We start from the raw sequence: 21,140 nt of genomic DNA on the forward strand, positions 1-21,140 counted from the left end.
AGACAAAGAGAGACATCCTGGTAGCTGTACGTAAACGGGCCTGCTGCTCTCGAATGTGCCAGAGCGGCAGTCGCACTCTTATTAGAGTATCTGCAGGCTGTCTCTCTCCCCCCACCCCTACCCCTCCCCGCCGCCTCGGCCTTCACTCACCCACTCAGAGCGTGGATACGGTCTGTGTTGTACTTCAGCGGAGTCAGCTCAAAGCGCAGCACCTGCAGAGCCTCGAGCACTTTCCCGTCGTCCAGGAATTCCAGGTATTTCTGCTCCAGCAGCAGGAACTTCATGCGCTGCGGGGCATTAAAGAGGATCTTAGTAACAGATAGGACTCAAGGACTGGGAAACAGACAGGGGACCAGCAAGGTAACAGGAGACATCCTCCGATCAACACACCACTGTAAAGTGGACCTTGGGATCTATTTGTGTGTTGCGCACACTTTCTGCCTGTGGATCCCCTCCCCCACCAAGTGAGGCTTATTTCCCCCCCCCGTTGCAGAAGGGCAACGTGATCAATATTCCCATGGTAGGGAGCAAGAGTAGCAAACTGAGTCAGCATAAAGTGCAGGAGATATGCACAAATGACTTCTCATTCTCGCTGGGGAGACATTTGGAAACAAATCGGATCTGTCTGCATGCAGAAACGAGTGGACAGCCCCCATCGCCCACAGTCTTAGCCCACCAGCAACCCTGTAATCCCCCCCGCCTCTCTCCTTACCACAATGGCCTGAGGCAAGTGCACCAAGGACTTGAGTTCAGTGAGGTCAGCTTCAGCCTAAACAGAAAGATAACATGGCAGTAAGCACATACACTCACGGTCACCCTGCTCCCCGCCCAGCAAAGGGGAATAAACATCCCAGTCAGGTACAGAGTAAAAGCTCCCTCTACACTGTCCCCCATCAAACACTCCCCAGGACAGGGACAGCATGGGCTTAGAGTAAAGCTCCCTCAACACTGTCCCCCAAACACTCCCCACAACAGGGACAGTACAGGGTTAGATACAGAGTAAAGCTTCTCTACATTGTCCCCCATCAAACACTCCCCAGAACAGGGACAGCATGGGCTTAGATAGAGAGTAAAGCTCTCTCTAATCTTTTAAACAGAAAACATTATGCCCTCGACAATGCTCCCATCAGACATGGGGTCAGATCCGTAAACGTCCTGTACCCTTTTTGACAAAGCAAATCTCCCTCCCTTCTGTAGTGTAAAGCTCCCTGCACATTGTTCCTGTAAAACACTCCCAGGACAAATACAGCATGGGCTTACATACAGAGCAAAACCCCCTCCACACTATCGTATGGAACATTAGCAAAAACCCACAGGTGGTCTGCACAGTGGGTCAGGTCTCATGAGAGAGCTTCCGAGAGTGGGGTGGCAGGGGTCAGGGCCCCGGGAGCCCAGGTGAGGTGTTACAGTGGATCTCCGACGCTTGCTTCCCTGTCTGCATTTTGCCCAGCTGGCACTGACATGAACCAGGAGGCCTCGGCAATGGGATACTTTGAGAGCGGCGAGGCCCCCAGCACATTGCTGAATGAGACAGGACAGCTCTGTCAGAGTGCCGTCTCAATCCAGCAGGGCTGGAAGCAGCAGGGAGCGATCAGGGAGCCCGGTTACCTTTTCCCAGTCACCCTCCGTCACGTGGTTGCGGAACTTGGTGGCAGACGGATGCTCCAGGCTGCATCCCGTCTCTTGCATCAGCTGTTCGACGGTTTGGCTGCATTGTTGGAGGGAGAGGGAAGACGACGTCAGTGTGTTTTGCAGGGGCAGAGCGAGTTAACAAAGCTGAACAGAAACACGGCCAAACAAACCAAGGACAGGGAGCTCCCCCACTCACCAAACAGAGCCCGGACAGAGAGCATGCCCACCCCCCCCCCACCCAACGCCACTACTCCGCACAGAACAGGAGTGGCTGCTCAGTTCTTTAATAAACACATTCTCTTGTAGCATTTGGGCATTGCTGATAAGGATTGCATTTCTGGGGGGCCCTCGATTAAATAATCTAGAGGGCCACAGCGAGTCAGAGTTGTACAGCACAGAAACAGACCCTTCGGTCCAACATGTCCATGCCAAACAGATATCCTAAATGAATCTAGTCCCAACCTCCCAATCCGGTCGTTTCAGAGCAGAGTCAAGAGTCAGCCACTTTGCTGTGGGTCCGGAGTCATACTCTGGCCGTACCAGGTAAGGGTTTACCTCCCTGAAGGAGGCAAGTGAACCAGAGGAAGGTTTTGATTTTACAATAATCGACGATTATCTCAGTAATGGACCAATCAGATGTAGTCAACAAATTGAACTTCCTCCAGCTGACCTGCTGGGATTTGAGCTTCCACCTTCAGACCATCCACATGTTCATTTCTGGTGTTCCCAATAGAGGGAAGACGTTATTACATGTGACAGAGTGCAGAAACAATTTATAAGGATGATGCTGGGATGGGAAGGTTTGAGCTATAGGGAGAGGCTGAATATGCTGGGGCTGTTTTCCCGGGAGCGTCAGAGGCTGAGGGGTGACCTTGAAGAGGTTTATAAAATCATGAGAGGCACAGTAAATAGACAAGGTCTTATTCTCAGGGTAGAGATCAAAAGCAGAGAACATAGGTTTAAGGTGAGAGGGAACGATTTAAAAGGGACCCGAGGGACAACTTTTTCACCCAGAGGGTGGTGCATGTATGGAATCAGCTGCCAGAGGAAGTGGTGGAGGCTGGGACAATGACAACATTTAAAAGGCATCTGGGATGGGCATATGAATGGGAAGGGTTTAGAGCACCTCTGTGCTCCTGAGCAACAGCAGTTACCCTGATGGGGCAAGGGGCCTGGGAACAGGGGTATCTGCTGCTGATTTTCCTGCAGGCTCCTTAGCTCACACCTGTGTTCCCGATCGCAGCGAGCCACAGGGTACGAAGCAACCCCTGAATTTGTGGATACCGCAAACATACACGCTGCTGCTGCTGCCAACCTGCCGACTGAGTAAGGGACAGGAGGATGGGAGGGCATGGATTCAAAGGGACTTGCAAACATCGCAACGGCAAGGTGGGAAAAGAAATCCTTCTCACACAGTGAGGGAATCACAGAAGAATCATAGAATCCCTCCAGTGTGGAAACAGGCCATTCGGCCCAACAGGTCCACACCGACCCTCCAGAGAGTAACCTGCCCAGACCCATTCCTCTACTACACTACATTTACCCCTGACTCATGCACCTAACCTCCACTATGGGCACTGCGGGACAATTTAGCATGGCCAATCCACCCTAACCTGCACATCCTTGGGCACTATGGGACAATTTAGCACGGTCAATCCACCCAAACCTGCACATCCCTGGGCACTATGGGGCAATTTAGCACGGCCAATCCACCCTAACCTGCACATCCCTGGGCACTATGGGGCAATTCAGCACGGCCAATCCACCCTAACCTGCACATCCCTGGGCACTATGGGACAATTTAGCACGGCCAATCCACCCTAACCTGCACATCCCTGGGCACTGTGGGACAATTCAGCACGGCCAATCCACCCTAACCTGCACATCCCTGGATATTGCGGCACATCTTTGGACTGTGGGAGGAAACCCCACACAGACACGGGGAGAATGCAAACTCCACACGGACAGTTGCCCGAGGGGGAATTGAACCCGGGTCCCTGGTGCTGAGAGGCAGCAGTGCTAACCACTGAGCCACCGTGCCACCCTAAAGCACTGCCTGGCACATCGACGGCCCCAACGTCTTGACCTTGCTGTCTAGGCAACCTGACCTTCATCTTACCGGATAGTAAAGGGTTATGGGACAGAACCAGAGGTGGGCCGTTTGGTCTCCTCTGTCAGCATGCCAGTGGTGTGATTCAGAGCCCGGGGGGGAGGGGGGGGGGGGTGAGCTGGCTGTTTGACAGGCCCCACAGCCACCAGCAGGTTTCTCACACAGTGCACCCAGCATCAAGGATAAACCAGGGCTGCCCTAACAGAGGGACGCAGCTGCACGCTAATACATTTGCAGCAACACACCATCCCTCTGTGTATCCCACCTCTCCCCTCACTGACAGCAAGGGACAGTCTAGGCCACCTCAGAGGAAGCATGTGACAACAGACAGGGCAAAAGAAATCGAGAGGTGGGCAGACGATACGTGGTTGCAGGACAGAGCGCACATAAGAGAGGAGTGGGGGGTGGGTCAAGGACATGACTGAGGCATACAGCATAGAAACAGGCACTTCGGCCCTGCCAGTCCATGCTCACCACCATCCCAAACGAAACCAATCCCATCAGCCTCCACTTGGCCCCTATTCCCTCCAGCCATTTCTTATTCATGTACTTACTCAAACGTCTTGTGAACATTCCCTCATCCATCGCTCCCTCTGGAAGTTCATCCCCCCACACAACCCAACGCCCAAAAGTAACACAGACCCCAACGCAACAGACCCACACTGAAAGCCAGCAGGACAGAACAACATCGCTTCATGGAAATCACACTGATGACGTTACCCAGCAGGGTCAGCAAACATCCACACATGAACCCAGCAAGCTAACCAACCATCTCGTTCACAACCCCAGTGACAGGCCTTCACCAAAACCTGAAATAAATAAATCTAAACCAGAAATGAGGCCCCTGGACTGCTGACCTTGAGCTTCAAGGGCAGTTCCAGCTCTTTAAGGCGCACATTGGACTCCTGTCTGGAGCTACCGTGCCCAAGTTCTCGATATTGTACCAGGTTTTAAGGAACTGACAGCCACGAAACCTGGCCTACCACGATCTGAAGGAGTGCCGGAGGGGCCGAATAGGCTGCCGCGGTGCTTACACGAAGGACGCGAGCTGGCCCACCCATGTTCGACACCCCCCCCCCTCCCCCGAAACGAGTCCCAGAGAGGCCGGATATCCTGACGTCTCATCAAATGGAGTAATGGGTGTGCATAGCATGTGCTTACCCATCACAGCTGGGGACGGGGAGGGAAGCAGACAGCTTCAGACCCCACTCCCAGGGATGGGGCCCCCTTTAGGATCGGCGGCCTCAAAACCAATGCTCAATCCAGCCACCCAGATGGACGGTAACGTCTGGAGTAGCAGCACTCGCTCTAGCAGAAGGCCAATCAGTCCAATATGTCTGTGCTAGCCCCCTTGAGAGCACGGTCCAATCGGCTCTACTCCCCTCAGCATTCATGGCCCAAAGCTCTCATCCTGGCCCACAATGTTGCTGCATCAATGGAGAGGATCCTGCCTTCCCATCACTGAAACTCTTGGAGCCTGGTCGGCAGCACTTCCACAAACCAGGCGCACACCTTGCGTATCAGATCCCACAAAGAACACTGATGGAAATCTGCTCTGGTGATCAACTTGCGTTCCTGGACACTGTTGTTTCAGGCAGCAGTCGTGAGGGGACTGACAGGGTCACGACTCAAAGAACAAAAGAAAATCTACAGCCCAGGGACAGGCCCTTCAGCCCTCCAAGCTTGTGCCAATCCAAACCCACTGTCTCAGCCCATCACCCAATTCCCAAGGATCTGTATCCCTCTGCTCCCCACCTACTCGTGCATCTGTCTACTCATGAATCTACCGTGCCTGCCTCTACCACCTCTGATGGCAATGCGTTCCAAACGCCCACCACCCTCTGAGTGAAGGTACTTGCCGTGTGTATCCCCCTTAAACTTTTCACCTCTCACCCTGAAACCGTCACCTCTCACCCTGAAACCGTGACCTCTCGTTATTGAATCCTTCACCCTGGGGAAAAGCTTATCTCTATCCACCTGGTCTATACCCTTCATGATTTTGTAGACCACAATCATGTCCCCCTCTCAATCTCCTTTTTTCTAATGAAAACAATCTTAACCTACTCAACCTCTCTTCATAGCTGGCACCTTCCATACCAGGCACCATCCTCATTAACCTTCTCTGCACCCTCTCCAAAGCATGCACACCCTTTTGGTAATGTGGCACCCAGAACTGTACACAGTATTCTAAATGCGGCCGAACCAATGTCTTGTACAATTTTAACATGACCTGCCAGCTCTTATCTCAATACCCCGTCCAGTGAAGGCAAGCATACCATATGCCTTCTTGACCACTCTATCCGCCTGTGCAGCAACCTTCAGAGTACAATGGGCCTGAACTCCCAGATCTCTCTGCCCATTAACTTTGCCCAAGGCTCTTCCGTTTACAGTATACTTTGCTCTAGAATTAGGCTTCCCAAAATGCATCACCTCACATTTGTCTGGATTGAACTCTGTCTGCCACATCTCCGCCCAACTCTCCAGTCTATCTATATTCTTTGACAGTATTCTTTGCTTTTCTGCAACTCCACCAACTTCATGTCATCTGCAAACTTCCTGATCAGACCACCAATGCCCTCTTCCAGATCGTTTATGTCTATCACAAACTACAGTGGCCCCAGCACTGACCCCTGTGGAACACCACTGGTCACCTTTCTCCATTTTGAGAAACTCCCTTCAACTACCACTCTGTCTCCTGTTGCTCAACCAGTTCTTTATCCACCCAGCTAGAACACCCTGCACGCCATGTGACTTCACTTTCTCCATGAGTTTACCGTGGGAAACCTTATCAAACACCTTACTAAAGTACACGTATATGACATCTACAGCCCTTCCTTCATCTAACAACTTGGTCACTTCCTCAAAGAACTCTAAGTTGGTACGGCACGATCTCCCCCGCACAAAACCATGTTGCCTATCACTGAAAAGCCCATTCTCTTCCAAGTATAAATAGACCCCATCCCGCAATAGCTTCTCCAGCAACTTTCCCACCACTGAAGTCAGGATCACTGGTCCATAGTTACCCGGAATATCCCTACTAACATTTTTGAACAGGGGGACAAAGTCAGCAACTCTCCAGTTCTCCGACACTGTGTTCACCTGTGTTTAAAGATGTTACAAGGATATCTGTCAGGGACCCAGCTATTTCCTCTCTCTCCTCTCCCTCAGTAACCTGGGATAGATCTCATCCAGTCCTGGGGATTTGTCTACCATAATATCCATTGGCCTACCCAACACCTCCTCCCTCCTTGTGTCAATGTGATCCAGAGTAAACAAACCTCTATCTCGAACCTCGACATTCATCATGTCCCTCTCCTCGGTGAACACTGACGCAAAGTAATCATTGAGAATCTCACCCATTTTCTCAGGTTCAACATACAACTTTCCTTCCTTATCCTTTAGTGTGCCAACCCTTTCGCTGGTTACCCTCTTGCTTCTTATATAGGAATAAAAGGCCTTGGGATTCTCCTTAATTCTGCTCGTTAAAGTTATTTCATGACCCCTTTTAGCCCGCTTGATTCCTCGTTTAAGATTGGTCCCACTCTCCCAAAATTCCTCCAAAGCCTGTTCTTAGCTGCCTGGACCTTATAAAAGCTCCCCTTTTCCTCTTGGCTAGTTGCACAATTTCTCCTGTCATCCAATGTCTCACCCAAAATACAGAGCACCTCCTACACTTCAGCCCTCCACCCCACAGTCAAATAGTCGTACGGCAGGGAAACAGACCTGTTGGGCCAACTCATCCACGCTGACCAGTTATCTTAAATTAATCTAGTCCCATTTGCCAGCACTTGGCCCATATCCCTCCAAACCCTTCCTATTCATGTCCCCATCCAGATGCCTTTTAAAATGTTGTCATTGTGCCAGCCTCCACCACTTCCTCTGGCAGCTCATTCCAAGCACGCACCACCCTCTGGGTGAAAATCTTTTCCCCTCTCGCCCTAAACATACACTCTCTAGCTTTGGACTCCTTTACCCTTGGGAAAAGACTGTATAAACCTCCATAAGTTCACTTCTCATGCTCTGGAGAAAATAGCCCTGGCTTATTCAGCCTCTCCCCGTAGCTCAAATCCTCCAACCCCGGCAACATCCGTGTAAATGTTTTCTGAGCTCTTTCAAGTTTCACAATATCCTTCCAATAGCAGGGAGACCAGAACTGAATGCAGTGTTCCAAAAGTGGTCTACCCAATGTACTGTAAAGCTGCAACATGACCTCCCAACTCCTGTACTCACCAATAAAGGCGAGCATACCAAACGCCTCCTTCACTCCCCTTGTCTACTTGCGACTCAACGTTCAAGGAACTATGAGCCTGCACACCGAGGTCTCTTTGCTCGGAAATACTCCCCAGCCTCCGCCTGCCTGCGTTATGGTCCTGTGGGTCAGCAAGTGTAGCTCGAGTACACAAGTGCTTGACTCAAGTGGAGAGAGAGAGAGAGAGAGCGAGCATGTGCACACAGAGACACAGACCGAGCGCGAGACACAGAGGGGGAGGGGGAGAAATGGAGTGCTTGACTCAAGTGGAGAGAGAGAGAGAGAGCGAGCGTGTGCACACAGAGACACAGACCGAGCGCGAGACACAGAGGGGGAGGGGGAGAAATGGAGGGGGAGGGGGATCACGGCTCACAGAGAAGGAGCCCTAACCCACAAAAGCAGACCCCGAACCTTCTTTCCATGGGGGCCAGGTCAGGGAGTGAGTTCGACCTGCCAACTCACACAGACAGGAGGGAAAGACAGCTGAAGGGAACTGGAGAGGTTAATATTACCTTCAAAAGGGAAGGAATGGACGGGAGGACATGGGTTCAAGCTGATTAGCGATAAACTGATTAAACAATCAGCCATCGACAGTTATAATGCACAGTGGGCTGGTGAAAATCTCTGAAATTATCCGGTTAGCGGGAGTGCAGTATTATTTGTTTTTCCTCAGGAGGATGCGATCAAAGGGGGCCAGGGTCTGCAAAGATCTGACCGGCAGCACTGGGATAATAGCCAGAATCAAGAACAAGGAGATAGTGAGGAGTGCAGATGCTTAAGAAATCAGAGTCATAGAGATGTACAGCACGGAAACAGACCCTTCGGTCCAACCCGTCCATGCCGACCAGATATCCCAACCCAATCTGGTCCCACCTGCCAGCACCCGGCCCATATCCCTCCAAACCCTTCCTATTCATATACCCATCCAAATGCCTCTTAAATGTTGCAATTGTACCAGCCTCCACCACTTCCTCTGGCAGCTCATTCCATACACGTACCACCCTCTGGGTGAAAAAGTTGCCCCTTCGATCTCTTTTCTATCTTTCCCCTCTCACCCTAAATCTATGCCCCTCTAGTTCTGGACTCCCCCACCCCAGGGAAAAGACTTTGTCTATTTACCCCATCCATGTGCCTCATGGTTTTATAAACCTCTAAGATGCAGCGCTGGAAAAAGCACAACAGGTTAGGCAGCATCTGAGGAGCAAGAGTCAATGTTTCGGGCATAACCCTTCATCAGGACTGGGGAAGGGGGCTGAGGGTTAAATGGGTGGGGCTCGGGGAAAGGTAGGTGGGAAGGGCAGAGTGGATAGATGGGAAAGAAGATGGACACTTAGGTCAGGTCAAGAGGGCAGCAAGCTCTCCCACATTGGCCCCTTTGGCATTCCCTGATTTTACCGCCTCACCAAGGGCTGGACCTGCCTACTGCTGCCTCCGGCTCCAAGCTCCCAAATCCCAGTCAGGAAAAGAGTGGGAGAATTGTAGGTGACAATGTAATGATTTAGGGACAATGCAGCCATCTCTTCCCAGTACGTGTAGCCTGGAGAAAGGGTTTCCCCTGCATATTGAAAATTCCCCCTGTGCATGAAAAACCACAAGGGATGCAAACTGGGAAACAATCAAGACTTTTCAAGAAACGATAAAGAAAAATCAAAAGGAAACTTGAGATATCAAGAGAGAAAGATCATTTAGGAACACTGGACGGCAGGAAATTGAGCGTTGTGTAGGTTAGGTATACCTTAGATTCAGATTAATGCTAGGCACAACGTAGTGGGCTGAACGGCCTGTACTGTTCTGTGTTCACGGCTGCATAAGACATGGGAGTGGAAGGAAGGCCATTCGGCCCATCCACTCCGCCATTCAATCGTGGCTGATGGGCATTCCAACCCCACTTACCCGCACTCTCCCCGTGTCCCTTAATTCCTTGCGAGATCAAGAACTTATTAATCCCTGCCTTGAAGACATTTAATGTTCCGGCTTCCACTGCGCTCCGTGGCAATGAATTCCACAGGCCCACCACTCTCTGGCTGAAGAAACGTCTCCTCATTTCCATTCTCAATTGACCCCTCTCTAATTCTAAGGCGGTGTCCAGGAGGGACACACTGGCATTGGCGAGGGAGCTCCAAACAAACACTGACTGCACATAACCAAAAGAACGGCAGACGCGCCTGCTCTCCCTGCCACAGGTGTGTGGAAACCTGACAGGGGTCAGAAAAGATTTACAAGCATGTTACCAGGGTTGGAGGATCTGAGCTACAGGGAGAGGCTGAACAGGCTGGGGCTGTCTTCTCTGGAGTGTCGGAGGCTGAGGGGTGACCTTGTAGAGGTTTACAAAATCATGAGGGTCACGGATAGGATAAACGGACAAAGTCTTTTCCCTGGGGTCGGGGAGTCCAGAAGAGGGCATAGGTTTAGGGTGAGAGGGGAAAGATTTAGAACAAAGAACATTCCAGCACAGGAACAGGCCCTTCGGCCCCTCCAAGCCTGCGCCAATCCAGATCCTCTCTCTAAACCTGTTGCCTATTTTCTAAGGATCTGTATCCCTCTGCTCCCTGCCCATTCATGTATCTGTCTGGATACATCTTAAATGATGCTATCAATCCCATCCCTACCACCTCCACTGGCAACGCGTTCAAGGTACCCACAACCCTCTGCATGAAGAACCTTCCCCGCTTATGTCCCTTAAACTTTTTCCCCCTCACCTTGAACTCGTGACCCCTAGTAATTGAGCCCCTTAAAAGGTATACCTACATCTTCCTAATGTCCCAACTCTGGGGAAAAAGCTTCTTACTATCCACCCTGTCTACACCTCTCATGGTTTTGTAGACCTCAATCAGGTCCCTCCTCAACCTCTCTTTCTATTGAAAATACTCCTATTCTACTCAGTCTCTGTTCATAGCCAGCACCCTCCATACCAGGCAACATCCTGGTGAACCCCCTTGCACCCTCTCCAAAGCATCCACATCCTTTTGGTAACATGGTGACCAGAACTGTATGCAGTATTCCAAATGTGGTCGAACTAAAGTCCTGTACAACTGTAATGTAACCTGCCAACTCTTGTACTCAATACCCCGTCCGATGAAGGAAAGCCTGCTGCATGCCTTCTTGACCACTCTATCGACCTACATTGCCACCTTCAGGGTACAATGGACGTGAACACCCAGATCTCTGTACATCAATATCCCCCAGGGCTTTTCCATTTACTGTATAGTTCGCTCTTGAATCGGATTTCCAAAATGCATCACTTCGTATTTACCCAGATTAAACTCCATCTGCCATTTCTCTGCCCAACTCTCCAATCTATCTATATTCTGCTGTATTCTCTGACAGTCCCCTTCACTATCTGCTACTCCACAAATCTTAGTGTCATCTGTAAACTCGCTAATCAGACCACCTATACCTTCCTCCAGATCATTTACGTCTATCACAGACAACTGTGGTCCCAACACGGATCCCTGTGGAACACCACTGGTCACAGGTCTCCATTTTGAGAAACTCCCTTTGACCGCTACACTGTGACTCCTGCTGCCCAGCCAGTTCTCTATCCGTTTAGCTAGTATACCCTGGACCCCATGCGACTTCACTTTCTCCATCAGCATCCCATGGGGAACCTTATCAAACGCCTTATTGAAGTCCATGTATCCTTCCCTCATCAATCAACTTTGTCACTTCATCAAAGAATTCAATTAAGTTGGTAAGACATGACCTTCCCTGCACAAAATCATGTTGCCTACCACTGATAAGCCCATTTTCTTTCAAATGTAAATAGATCCTATCCCCTCAGTAGCTTCCCTACCACTGACATCAGGCTCACCCGTCTATAATTACCTGGATTAACCCTGGTATCCTTCTTTAATAAGGAGACACCCGTAGCAATTCCCCAGTCCTCCCCTATGTCCAAGGATGCTGCAAAGATATCTGTTAAAGCACCAGCTATTTCCTCTCTCTCTTTTCCCTCCGTAACCTGGGGAAGATCCCATCCGGACCTGGGGACTTGTCCACCTTAATGTCTTTAAGAATACCCAACAATTCCTCTCTCCTTGTGCCGACTTGACCACGAGTAATCAAACATCTATCCCTGACCTCAACATCCGGCATGTCCCTCTCCTCGGTGAATACCAATGCAAAGTACTCGTTAAGAATCTCACCCATTCTCTCTGAGTCCTCACATAACTTTCTGCCTTTGTCCTTGAGTGGGCCAACCCTTTCTCGAGTTACCCTCTTTCTCCTTATATATTAATAATAGACTTTGGGATTTGCTAAAGATATTTCATGATCCCTTTTAGCCCTCTTAATTCTTCGTTTCAGATTGGTCCTACATTCCCATATTCTTCTGTAGCTTTATCTGTCTTCAGTCACCTAGCCCTTATGTATACATCCTTTTTCCTCTTAGCTAGTCTCACAATTTCACCTGACATCTTTGTTTCCCTAATCTTGCCATTTCTATCTCTCAGTTTCACGGGAACATCTCTCACCTGAACTCTAATCAGCCTCTCATTAAGTGTTCCACGTATTGAATGTGGATTTCCCTTTAAAGGCCTGCTCCCAGTCCACATTCCCCAGCTCCTGCCGAATTTTGCTATAGTTGGCCTTGCCCCCAGTTTAGCACTCTTCCTTTAGGACCACTCTCGTCTTTATCCATGAGTATCCTAAAACTTACGGAATTGTGATCACTATTCCCAAAGTAATCCCCTCCTGAAACTTCACCCACCTGGCCGGGCTCACTCCCCAACACCGGGTCCAGTATGGCTCCTTCCCGAGTTGGAGTATTTACATAATGCTCTAGAAAACCCTCCTGGATGCTCCTTACAAATTCTGCTCCACCCAGACCTCTAACACTCAGTGATCCCAGACCATGTTGGGAAAATTAAAATCTCCCATCACCACCACCCTGCTGCTCCTACATCGTTCCATAATCTGATTACGTATTTGTATCTTTATCTCACGCTGGCTATTGTAAGGTAATAGGGTAGTGGCGTGGGTCTGGGTGGATTATTCTTCGGAGGGTTGGTGTGCACTCGTTGGGCCCAGTGGCCTGTTTCCACACTGTAGGGATTTTATGATTTCTATGATTATTGAGTTATATAAAATCATGATGGACATGGATAGGGTAAATACGTAAAGTTTATTCCCCGGGGATGGGGCCTCCAGAACTAGAGGGCATAGGTTTCAGTTGAGAGGGGAAAGATTTAAAAGGGACCTAAGGGGCAAATCTTTCACGCAGAGGGTGGTGTGTGTGTGTGTGGAATGAGGTGCCAGAGGAAGTGGTGGAGGATGGTACAAATACATCATTTAAAAGACACCTGGGATGGGAAGAGTTTAGAGGGATATGGGCCAAATGGGACGAGATTGATTTAGGATATCTGGTCTGCATGGATGAATTGGACTGAAGGTCTGATTCTGTGTTGTACATCTCTATGACTCTATAACTCACCTAGTACCACTCTCACCCACTACTCCACTGGGAGAAAACAGTACATGCCTGAAGAACATTCACTCATAGCAGTCATCTTGGAGTGGGGGAAGCATTTCTGGCATCACGCCTTTATTTGGAAACCCTTTATTTGGAAAGCTTGACTCCTGAGATTAAAGGTATGCTGTCTCTCTGTCTCTCTCTGTCTCTCTGTCTGTCTGTCTCTCTGTCTCTCTCTGTCTCTCTGTCTCTTTGTCTCTCTCTGTCTCTCTGACTCTCTCTGTCTCTCTGTCTGTCTCTCTGTCTCTTTGTCTCTCTGTCTCTCTCTCTCTCTATCTTGCTTTAGCTCCTCCACCTCACTGGCACCGGGATAAATTTAAGTGCTTTATTTACCCAGTCACCAATGACCAGTTACATATTTTTATCGCCATTCCATTTTAGAATGAAAAGATCCACCGACCAGGCTTCTTGAATAAACCGCAAAATTACTGATTCAGGATTTAAAAAGCATTAGACTTACTTAGCAAAGGTAGAAAGCTGATTAGCTCACAGTTTTAAACATAAAAATATAAATATTTACGCGTCTAAATAAATCTCGCACACATACATTTGTAGATCAACTAATGAAAACTAAAAAAACTTTCTCTGTGATGAGATTAATTAAAATAAACACTAACTAATAGTTGTTAGTTGTCAGAAGCATTAAGATCCCAACTGATGTTATTACTGGACAAATCTTATTTCCCTTCTATCGGAAAGAACTTGAAAGAGTTCTGAAAAGATTTACAAGGATGTTGCCAGGGGTTGGAGGGCTTGAGTTATCGGGAGAGGCTGAATGGACTGGGGCTGTTTTTCGTGGAGGGTCGGAGGCTGAGGAGTGACCTTGTAGAGGTTTATCAAGTCATGCTGGGCATGGATAGGGGAAATAGCCAAGGTCTTTTCCCTAAGGTGGGGGGAGTCCAGAACTAGAGGGTGTAGGTTTAAGCTGAGAGGGGAAAGATTTAAAAGGGACCCAAGGGGCAACGTTTTCACACAGAGGGTGGTGCGTGTATGCAATGAGCTGCCAGAGGAAGTGGTGGAGGCTGGTACAATGACAAGGCATCTGGATGGGGTCTTGAATAGGAAGGGTTTAGGGGGATATGGGCCAAGTGCTGGCAAATGGGACTAGATTAATTTAGGCCATCTGGTCAGTATGGATGAGTTGGACGGAAGGGTCTGTTTCCATGCTGTACATCTCTGGGACTCCATGACTGTAAGTCAGATGCCACCCTGAAAAAGGGCTTGACAAATCATATTATTTTTACTTTGTTTTCAGCAAGATTGCCTTTCACAGAAATACAAATGTGTGATGCTACAGATTCAGGTTTACATTAACAGGGATGTTTATTATGCAAACGATAAAATAAAACAAATCAACACGATGACGTGGAACACAAATTTAAAGGTTTCAGAACACGTATTTGTCAGGAGAAAATTGTAGCTGGTCTGTGGGCTATCTTCAAGGATTACAAATGCATCTTTCTTGGCCGACAGATTCTAAAGGGGAGGTGGAATGTGGAGCTCCTGGGTTGGAAGCAGGGGCACTGTGAGGCCCTTGGCTGGGGTTGTAACCTGAGCCAATCAGGAAAACCCCGGCTGACCAATATTAACAGGAGATTCAGAATCTCCTCAGTTCAGGGACTGACTCTGAGCTGGCTGTCCACAGCCTCTGCTCTGTGCCCAAGTAAATAAAGGGTGACTTGGTGATGGGATACGAGTCTCAGTGCAGTTATTTCAGTGTGGATGGGAGAAAACAGTACGCGCCTGAAGAACATTCGCTCGCAGCAGTCATCTTGGAGTGGGGTAAGCATTTCTGGCATCATGCCTTTATTTGGATAGCTTGACTCATTTAATCCTGCTGTTGAAGACTTGGCCCAGTATGTCGAAAGAATGTGATATATTTTCCAGGCAAATGATTATTGGGGCAGAAGAAAAGCAATGAGTAATCCTTCAGACTGCTTGCAGATCTGCAGCATTTTCGGTTATAAGGGGCTTAACTTTCCCAGAGGCACCAGACACTAAAACCTTCCAAGAGTTGCCAGATTTGGTTAAGGAATGTTACAACCTCAAACCTCCTCTAATCCTGAGACACCATCGGTTTTATTCAGCTGTTAGAGAATCGGGGGAATCTGTTTTGGGTTTTTTTGGTGAGGTTGAGATGACTGGCAGAGGCATGTGACTTTCGGTTAGCCCTGAATGAGATGCTGAGAAATGGTTTGGTATGTGAGATTAATGACGTAACCAGACAGAAGCGGCTACCAGCTGAGGCTCAACTGGACTTCAGACAGGCACTACGGCTGGCTTTGTCCTTAGAAGATGTGGCAAGTGGAGCATGGGAACTATAGGGCATCTCAATGGAAGTGGACACCTTCACCCTGTCCGGCTGAGCTTGAGGAACACCACTTGAGTGTAGGCAAACCCAGAGCCTCAGGCAGGACGTATCCTGAGCAGAGGGACCCTAGGCCAGCCCACAGCAGATACCTCACAATAAATTCAAGCCTCAGTCAAGTGGCTAAAAAGTTCTTCAGCATCTGGACCACAAGTCATTGTAGGTGCTGACTCGGGACAGTAAAGGAGTCCTACAAGCCCTGACTTGAGTAAGAAATCTCCTGGGCTGGTATACAGGAGAGTGCACACCCTGGAAAGTCCCCTTACATGTGCATTGAAATAAGTAAATTGCTTAGTGACATCCAAGTCGGGAGCGATTAAAATGAATGTTTAGTTAAATGCTCACCCAGCTCCCACGGAGGTCGATACTTGAGCAGCAGCAGCTGCAGAATTTGTCTTTAACAATATTCACTCAGGACTCCTGTGATAATGCTGTCACTTCAAAAAGGTTATTTCATCCTTGGTTTGATTTGAAGAGAGGTGCTGAAGGGTCTAGCTTAGCAATGGAAGGGGAGTGACCAGTTCTCCCAGTTCAGAGTTTTTTCCCCAGTTTGTTTTAGCTGTAACAGTCACAAGATGTTGGAGACCAGGGGTGTTGCAACTCCAGTAAAGATTCCTCTGACTTGCTTTGAAATCTCTCTCTGGACGTTGCTCCCTCCTGCCGGTAACAATCTGTGTTTGGATTTCCCTTTTTGCCAATGGGTATGTTAATTAGTAATAGTTATTATATTGGATCAGTTACGTTTTCCAATAGTTACGTTATGCTAAATTCCACTTTCTTTTATTTGTGTTTCAACTGTAGTGTTTAAATGAATTGTATTTCACTTAAAGCTGGGTGGTTTTGACCACCTGGAACACATTTCACATCTGCTTTTAAAATATTAAAAGTTCGAGTCTAGGCTACCTTCTTAAAATATTTTGAGAGAGTCTGGCCTGGTCCATAACACTTTATCCCTCAAGCTTGCACAAGACCTCAGCCAAACTGAGAATATACACTGGGGAGCCATTGCAGATTAAGGGTATGACTTTGGTTCCAGTCTCCTATGAGAAGCAGTTGGTGTAGCTACCCTCTTGGTAGTGAAAAGCTCGAACCCAAGCCTACCCGGGTGGAATTGGTTGAGAAAGATTCATCTTGATTGGCTCAACATTTTTCAATTAGAAAATGGCTGCCTCGGTGAAGTCCTACTAAAATACCCTGGAGTTAGCGAGTTTTGAGAAGAGTTTGAGGTTATGGATATAGGTTTGCTCACTGAGCTGGATGGTTCATTTTCAGATGTTTCATCACCATACACGGTCACATCTTCAGTGAGCCACTGGACGAAGCACTGCTGATGATTCCTGCTTTCTATTTATATACTTGGGTTTCCTTGGGTTGGTGACGTAATTTCATGTTCTTTTTCTCAGGGGGTGGTAAATGGGATCCAAGTCAATGTGTTTGTTGATAGAGTTCCGGTTGGAATGCCATGCTTTTAGGAATTCTTGTGCATGTCTCTGTTTGGCTTGTCCTAGGATGGATGTGTTGTCCCAGTCGAAGTGGTGTCCTTCCTTATCTGTCTGTAAGGATACTAGTGAGAGAGGGTCATGTCGTTTTGTGGTTAGTTGATGTTCATGTATGCTGGTGGCTAGTTTTCTGCCTGTTTGTCTAATGTAGTGTTTGTTATAGTTCTTGCATGGTATTTTGTAAATGACATTAGTTTTGCTTGAGAAATCTGCTGATTTCTCAGCAACAAACCCAAACAAGCAGACAAAACGCATCCAGTAACCCGAGACACTCTCCCCTACATCAAAACATCTCAGAAATGACTGCCAGACTACGGAGACCTCTTGGCATCATGGGAGCCCACAAACCCACCAACACACTAAAACAGCAGCTAATGAACTTGAAAGACCCTAGACGGACAACAAGCAAAACTAATGTCATTTACAAAATACCGTGCAAGGACTGTAACAAACACTACGTTGGACAAACAGGCAGAAAACTAGCCACCAGGATACATGAACATCAACTAGCCACAAAACAACAGGACTCTCTCTCACGAGTATCCTTACATACGGATCAGGAAGAACACCACTTCGACTGGGATAACACATCCATCCTAGGATAAGCACGCACGAGAATTCCTAGAAACATGGAATTCCAACTGGAACTCTATCAACAAACACATTGACTTGGATTCCCATTTACCACCCCCTGAGAAAAGAACAGGAAATGACATCGCCATAGGAAGTGACATCACCACAGGAAATGACACCACCAACCCAAGGAAACCCAAACATATAAATAGAAAGCAGGAAACAACAACAGTGCTTCATCCGGAGGCTCACTGAACATATTACCTAGTACGGTGACAAATCATCTGAAAATGAACCTTCCAGCTTAGTGAGCAAACCTACATCCATACCCAGGCGTATTTCAGTAAGGGCTTGGGCCTATCAAAGGGGCCAAAGCCACTTTATGTGTTGGCCAGGATGCAACTCCAAGACCCTGTGAGGCCCGCCCGGTGCCGTTTATCCTGTGGACAAAAGTCGAGGCAGAAATCAGGAAGGTGGGGAGCGAAGCAATCACCAAAGCAGTGCAGTTTGCCGAATGGGCAGCACCACCACTACCAGTTGTTAAGGCTGAGGGCTCAGTCCACCTTTGTAGGGATTTTAAGCAAATGATAAACAGCTTCTCGCAGCTGGATAAATACCTGATCCCTCGCATAGAGGACTTGTAGGGAAGGTGAGGGAGGGGGCTATCCTTTACAAAGCTGGACATGAGCCACACCTACCTGCAATTGCAATTGGATGAGGAGTCCCAGAACTACGCTACAATTAATATCCATAAGGATTGATATCAACATACAAGACTGCCATTTGGGGTGCCATCAGCCTGTGCTCTTTTCCAATGGACCATGGCAAATAGTTTACATGGACCATACCAGGTTGCCATTTATCTGGATGGTGAAGGCCAATTAAAAAAAACTCTTGGAGAACTTAGACATAGTGCTTCAATGTTTCTCCCAGGCAGGAGTGCACGTTAGAAGGGAAAGAAATACGTGTTCCAGGTGCCCAAAGTGACCTTGGGTTCCGGAGTCGACAAAATCAGGTTACACCCGTTGGGAGATAAAGTGAGGGTGATCAAAGGAGGCCTGGCTCCCATGTCTGTACCAGAGCTTAGGTCCTTCCCTGGGGTTAGTGAATTCTTATGGAAAATGCGTACTTAACATGGCCTCCACCTTGGCATCCTTACACCTGTTATTGAAAAAGGGTCAGCCTTGGAAATGGTTGCGTAGCCAAGAAGCAGTCTTTAGGGAAGTGAAAAAGCAGCTGTCATCATCTAAGGTCTTGGCCCACCGCATTCTGAAGCGAGAGGTGGTGCTGATGTGTGATGCATCCCCATACGGCTGACCGCTGGCTCAACGGAGAGGAACGCCTCACCGCGTATGCTTCCAGGACATAGGCTGATGCCGAACGCAAATATGCCCAGATAGAGAAGGAAGGTTTAGCTGGGGTCATGTTTGGTGTGAGGAAGTTCTACCAGTACCTTTACGGACAGGAATTTGTCATTGCAACAAGTCACAAATTTGGGAGTGACTTGTTTACGTTTGGTGTATGTGCATGTGTGTCTGTTTGTGTGTGTATGCATGTGTGTGTCTGTATGATGTGTGTGTTTGTGTGTGTGTTGTTATGGACCAGGCCAGACTCCCTCAAAACATTTGAAGAAGGTAGCCCAGACCCTAACTTGGCTAGTTGTTTTGAGCAGGTGTATAGTGGATATTCCAGGAGTGATGAGGCTGGCCCAACCCTCAGTTTTAAACAAAACAGAATTTATTTACAGAGTACCGAATGTAACATGAACAAAAGAGGACCGAATTTAGAATAACTTCACTGATCTGAAAACCCAGTCTGCTCCATCGCAACTTAGTGCTGCTGTTCCAAATACTTGCTACATCCCATAAACATCCGCCTTGGCAAAAAAGGTAAGATGAAACACAGATTCTTACAGGAGACAGCTGTCAGAGAGAGAGGGAGGATCAGGATGGAGCTCATTCTTTGAGCAGCAGCCTCTAACAGGCTGCTTGCTAAAACTTGGGCTGGGAGAACTGGTCATTCTTTAATTGTACAAGATTTTTAAAAAAATTAAAAAGTCTTTTCAAGTAGATATTTCCAGACATATCGGGACCTCTGCCTTTATGACCCCGCTGAAAAAAAAATCAAGAATAACATAGCTTTGTCAAAGGAGAAAAAATTGTCACACAATGTGCATATGTTCATGTGTGCATGTACATATGTGTATGTATCTGTATGTATGTTTTTATCTGTGCTCTTGTGTGTGTGTGTGTGTGTGTGTGTGTGTGTGTGTAACTCGCCATCAATGTCGCAGAAATGTTGGAATTTGTTGGGTTTCCCAGCCACGAACGTTTGGATAGAAATCTTAAAGTTCATAGAATCCCTATAATATGGAAGCAGGCCATTTGGCCCAGTGGGTCCACACTGACCTCCTGAGGAGCATCCCACTCAGATATACCCCCTATAATCTCACATTCCCCATGGCTAACCCACTTAACCTGCACATCCCAGGGCACTATGGGACAATTTAGCACGGCCAATCCACCCTAACCTGCACATCCCTGGGCTGTGGGAAGAAACCGGTGCACCCAGACTAAACCCACGTAGACAATGGGGAGAACATGCAAACTCCCCACAGACAGTTGCCCAAGGGTGGAATCAAACCCAAGTCCCTGGCACCGTTAGGCAGCAGTGCTAACCACTGAGCTGCACAGTCTGTAGATTTGACAAAAGTTAAGGTCATCGGAATTGATTTCAAAAGTATAAAAGTAGGGAGGTTTTGCTAGGCACTAGTCAGACCACATAGCTGCAATACAGTATGCAGAGTTGGTCCCCTTAACCAAGGGATTGGGAGTTCAGAGAATGTCCTTGGGCTGATACCAGGTATGGGCAGACTGTGTTATACGGAAATATTGAGTAGGTTGGGCCTGTACCCATTGGAGCTTAAAAGAATGAAAGGTGACCTTCTTGAGACATGCAAGATTCTTAAAGGGACTTAACAGGAGGGATGAGGAAACGATGTTCCTATCTTTTGTTTTTTATCTTATGTAAGGGATAAAGCTGTGCTGTTAATTGTTTTAAAATATGGAATCCTCAAAAGCTACAAAAGGGGTGTGAATGAGGGTATACGAATTCTTAGTTCACAAACGACTCTGAGGAGACACCTCACCCGATCCCTGTGACTGCCTCTGAATAGTCAGGATGATGTCTGGCATTTGAAGAGACAATGTTCCTGCAGTGATTGGGACGAGGGCCAAGAG

General features: G+C 48.1%; 1 protein-coding gene across 2 annotated transcripts in view; it reads right to left on the bottom strand.

Moving 5' to 3' along the window:
- The window catches only part of LOC122543872 (WD repeat-containing protein 26-like), a 59,905-nt gene that overhangs the window by 32,405 nt on the left and 6,360 nt on the right, over window positions 1-21,140 (bottom strand). For both annotated transcript variants that reach the window (XM_043682726.1, XM_043682727.1), the window contains exons 2-4: window positions 1,609-1,708; window positions 713-769; window positions 151-287 (exon numbers count right to left, since the gene is read on the bottom strand). In XM_043682726.1, coding sequence (XP_043538661.1) covers window positions 151-287; window positions 713-769; window positions 1,609-1,708 — 294 coding nt within the window. The remainder of the gene's footprint in view (window positions 1-150; window positions 288-712; window positions 770-1,608; window positions 1,709-21,140) is intronic.

This window comes from Chiloscyllium plagiosum, chromosome 45 (genome assembly GCF_004010195.1).
Source record: "Chiloscyllium plagiosum isolate BGI_BamShark_2017 chromosome 45, ASM401019v2, whole genome shotgun sequence".
Taxonomy (NCBI): Eukaryota; Metazoa; Chordata; class Chondrichthyes; order Orectolobiformes; family Hemiscylliidae; genus Chiloscyllium; species Chiloscyllium plagiosum.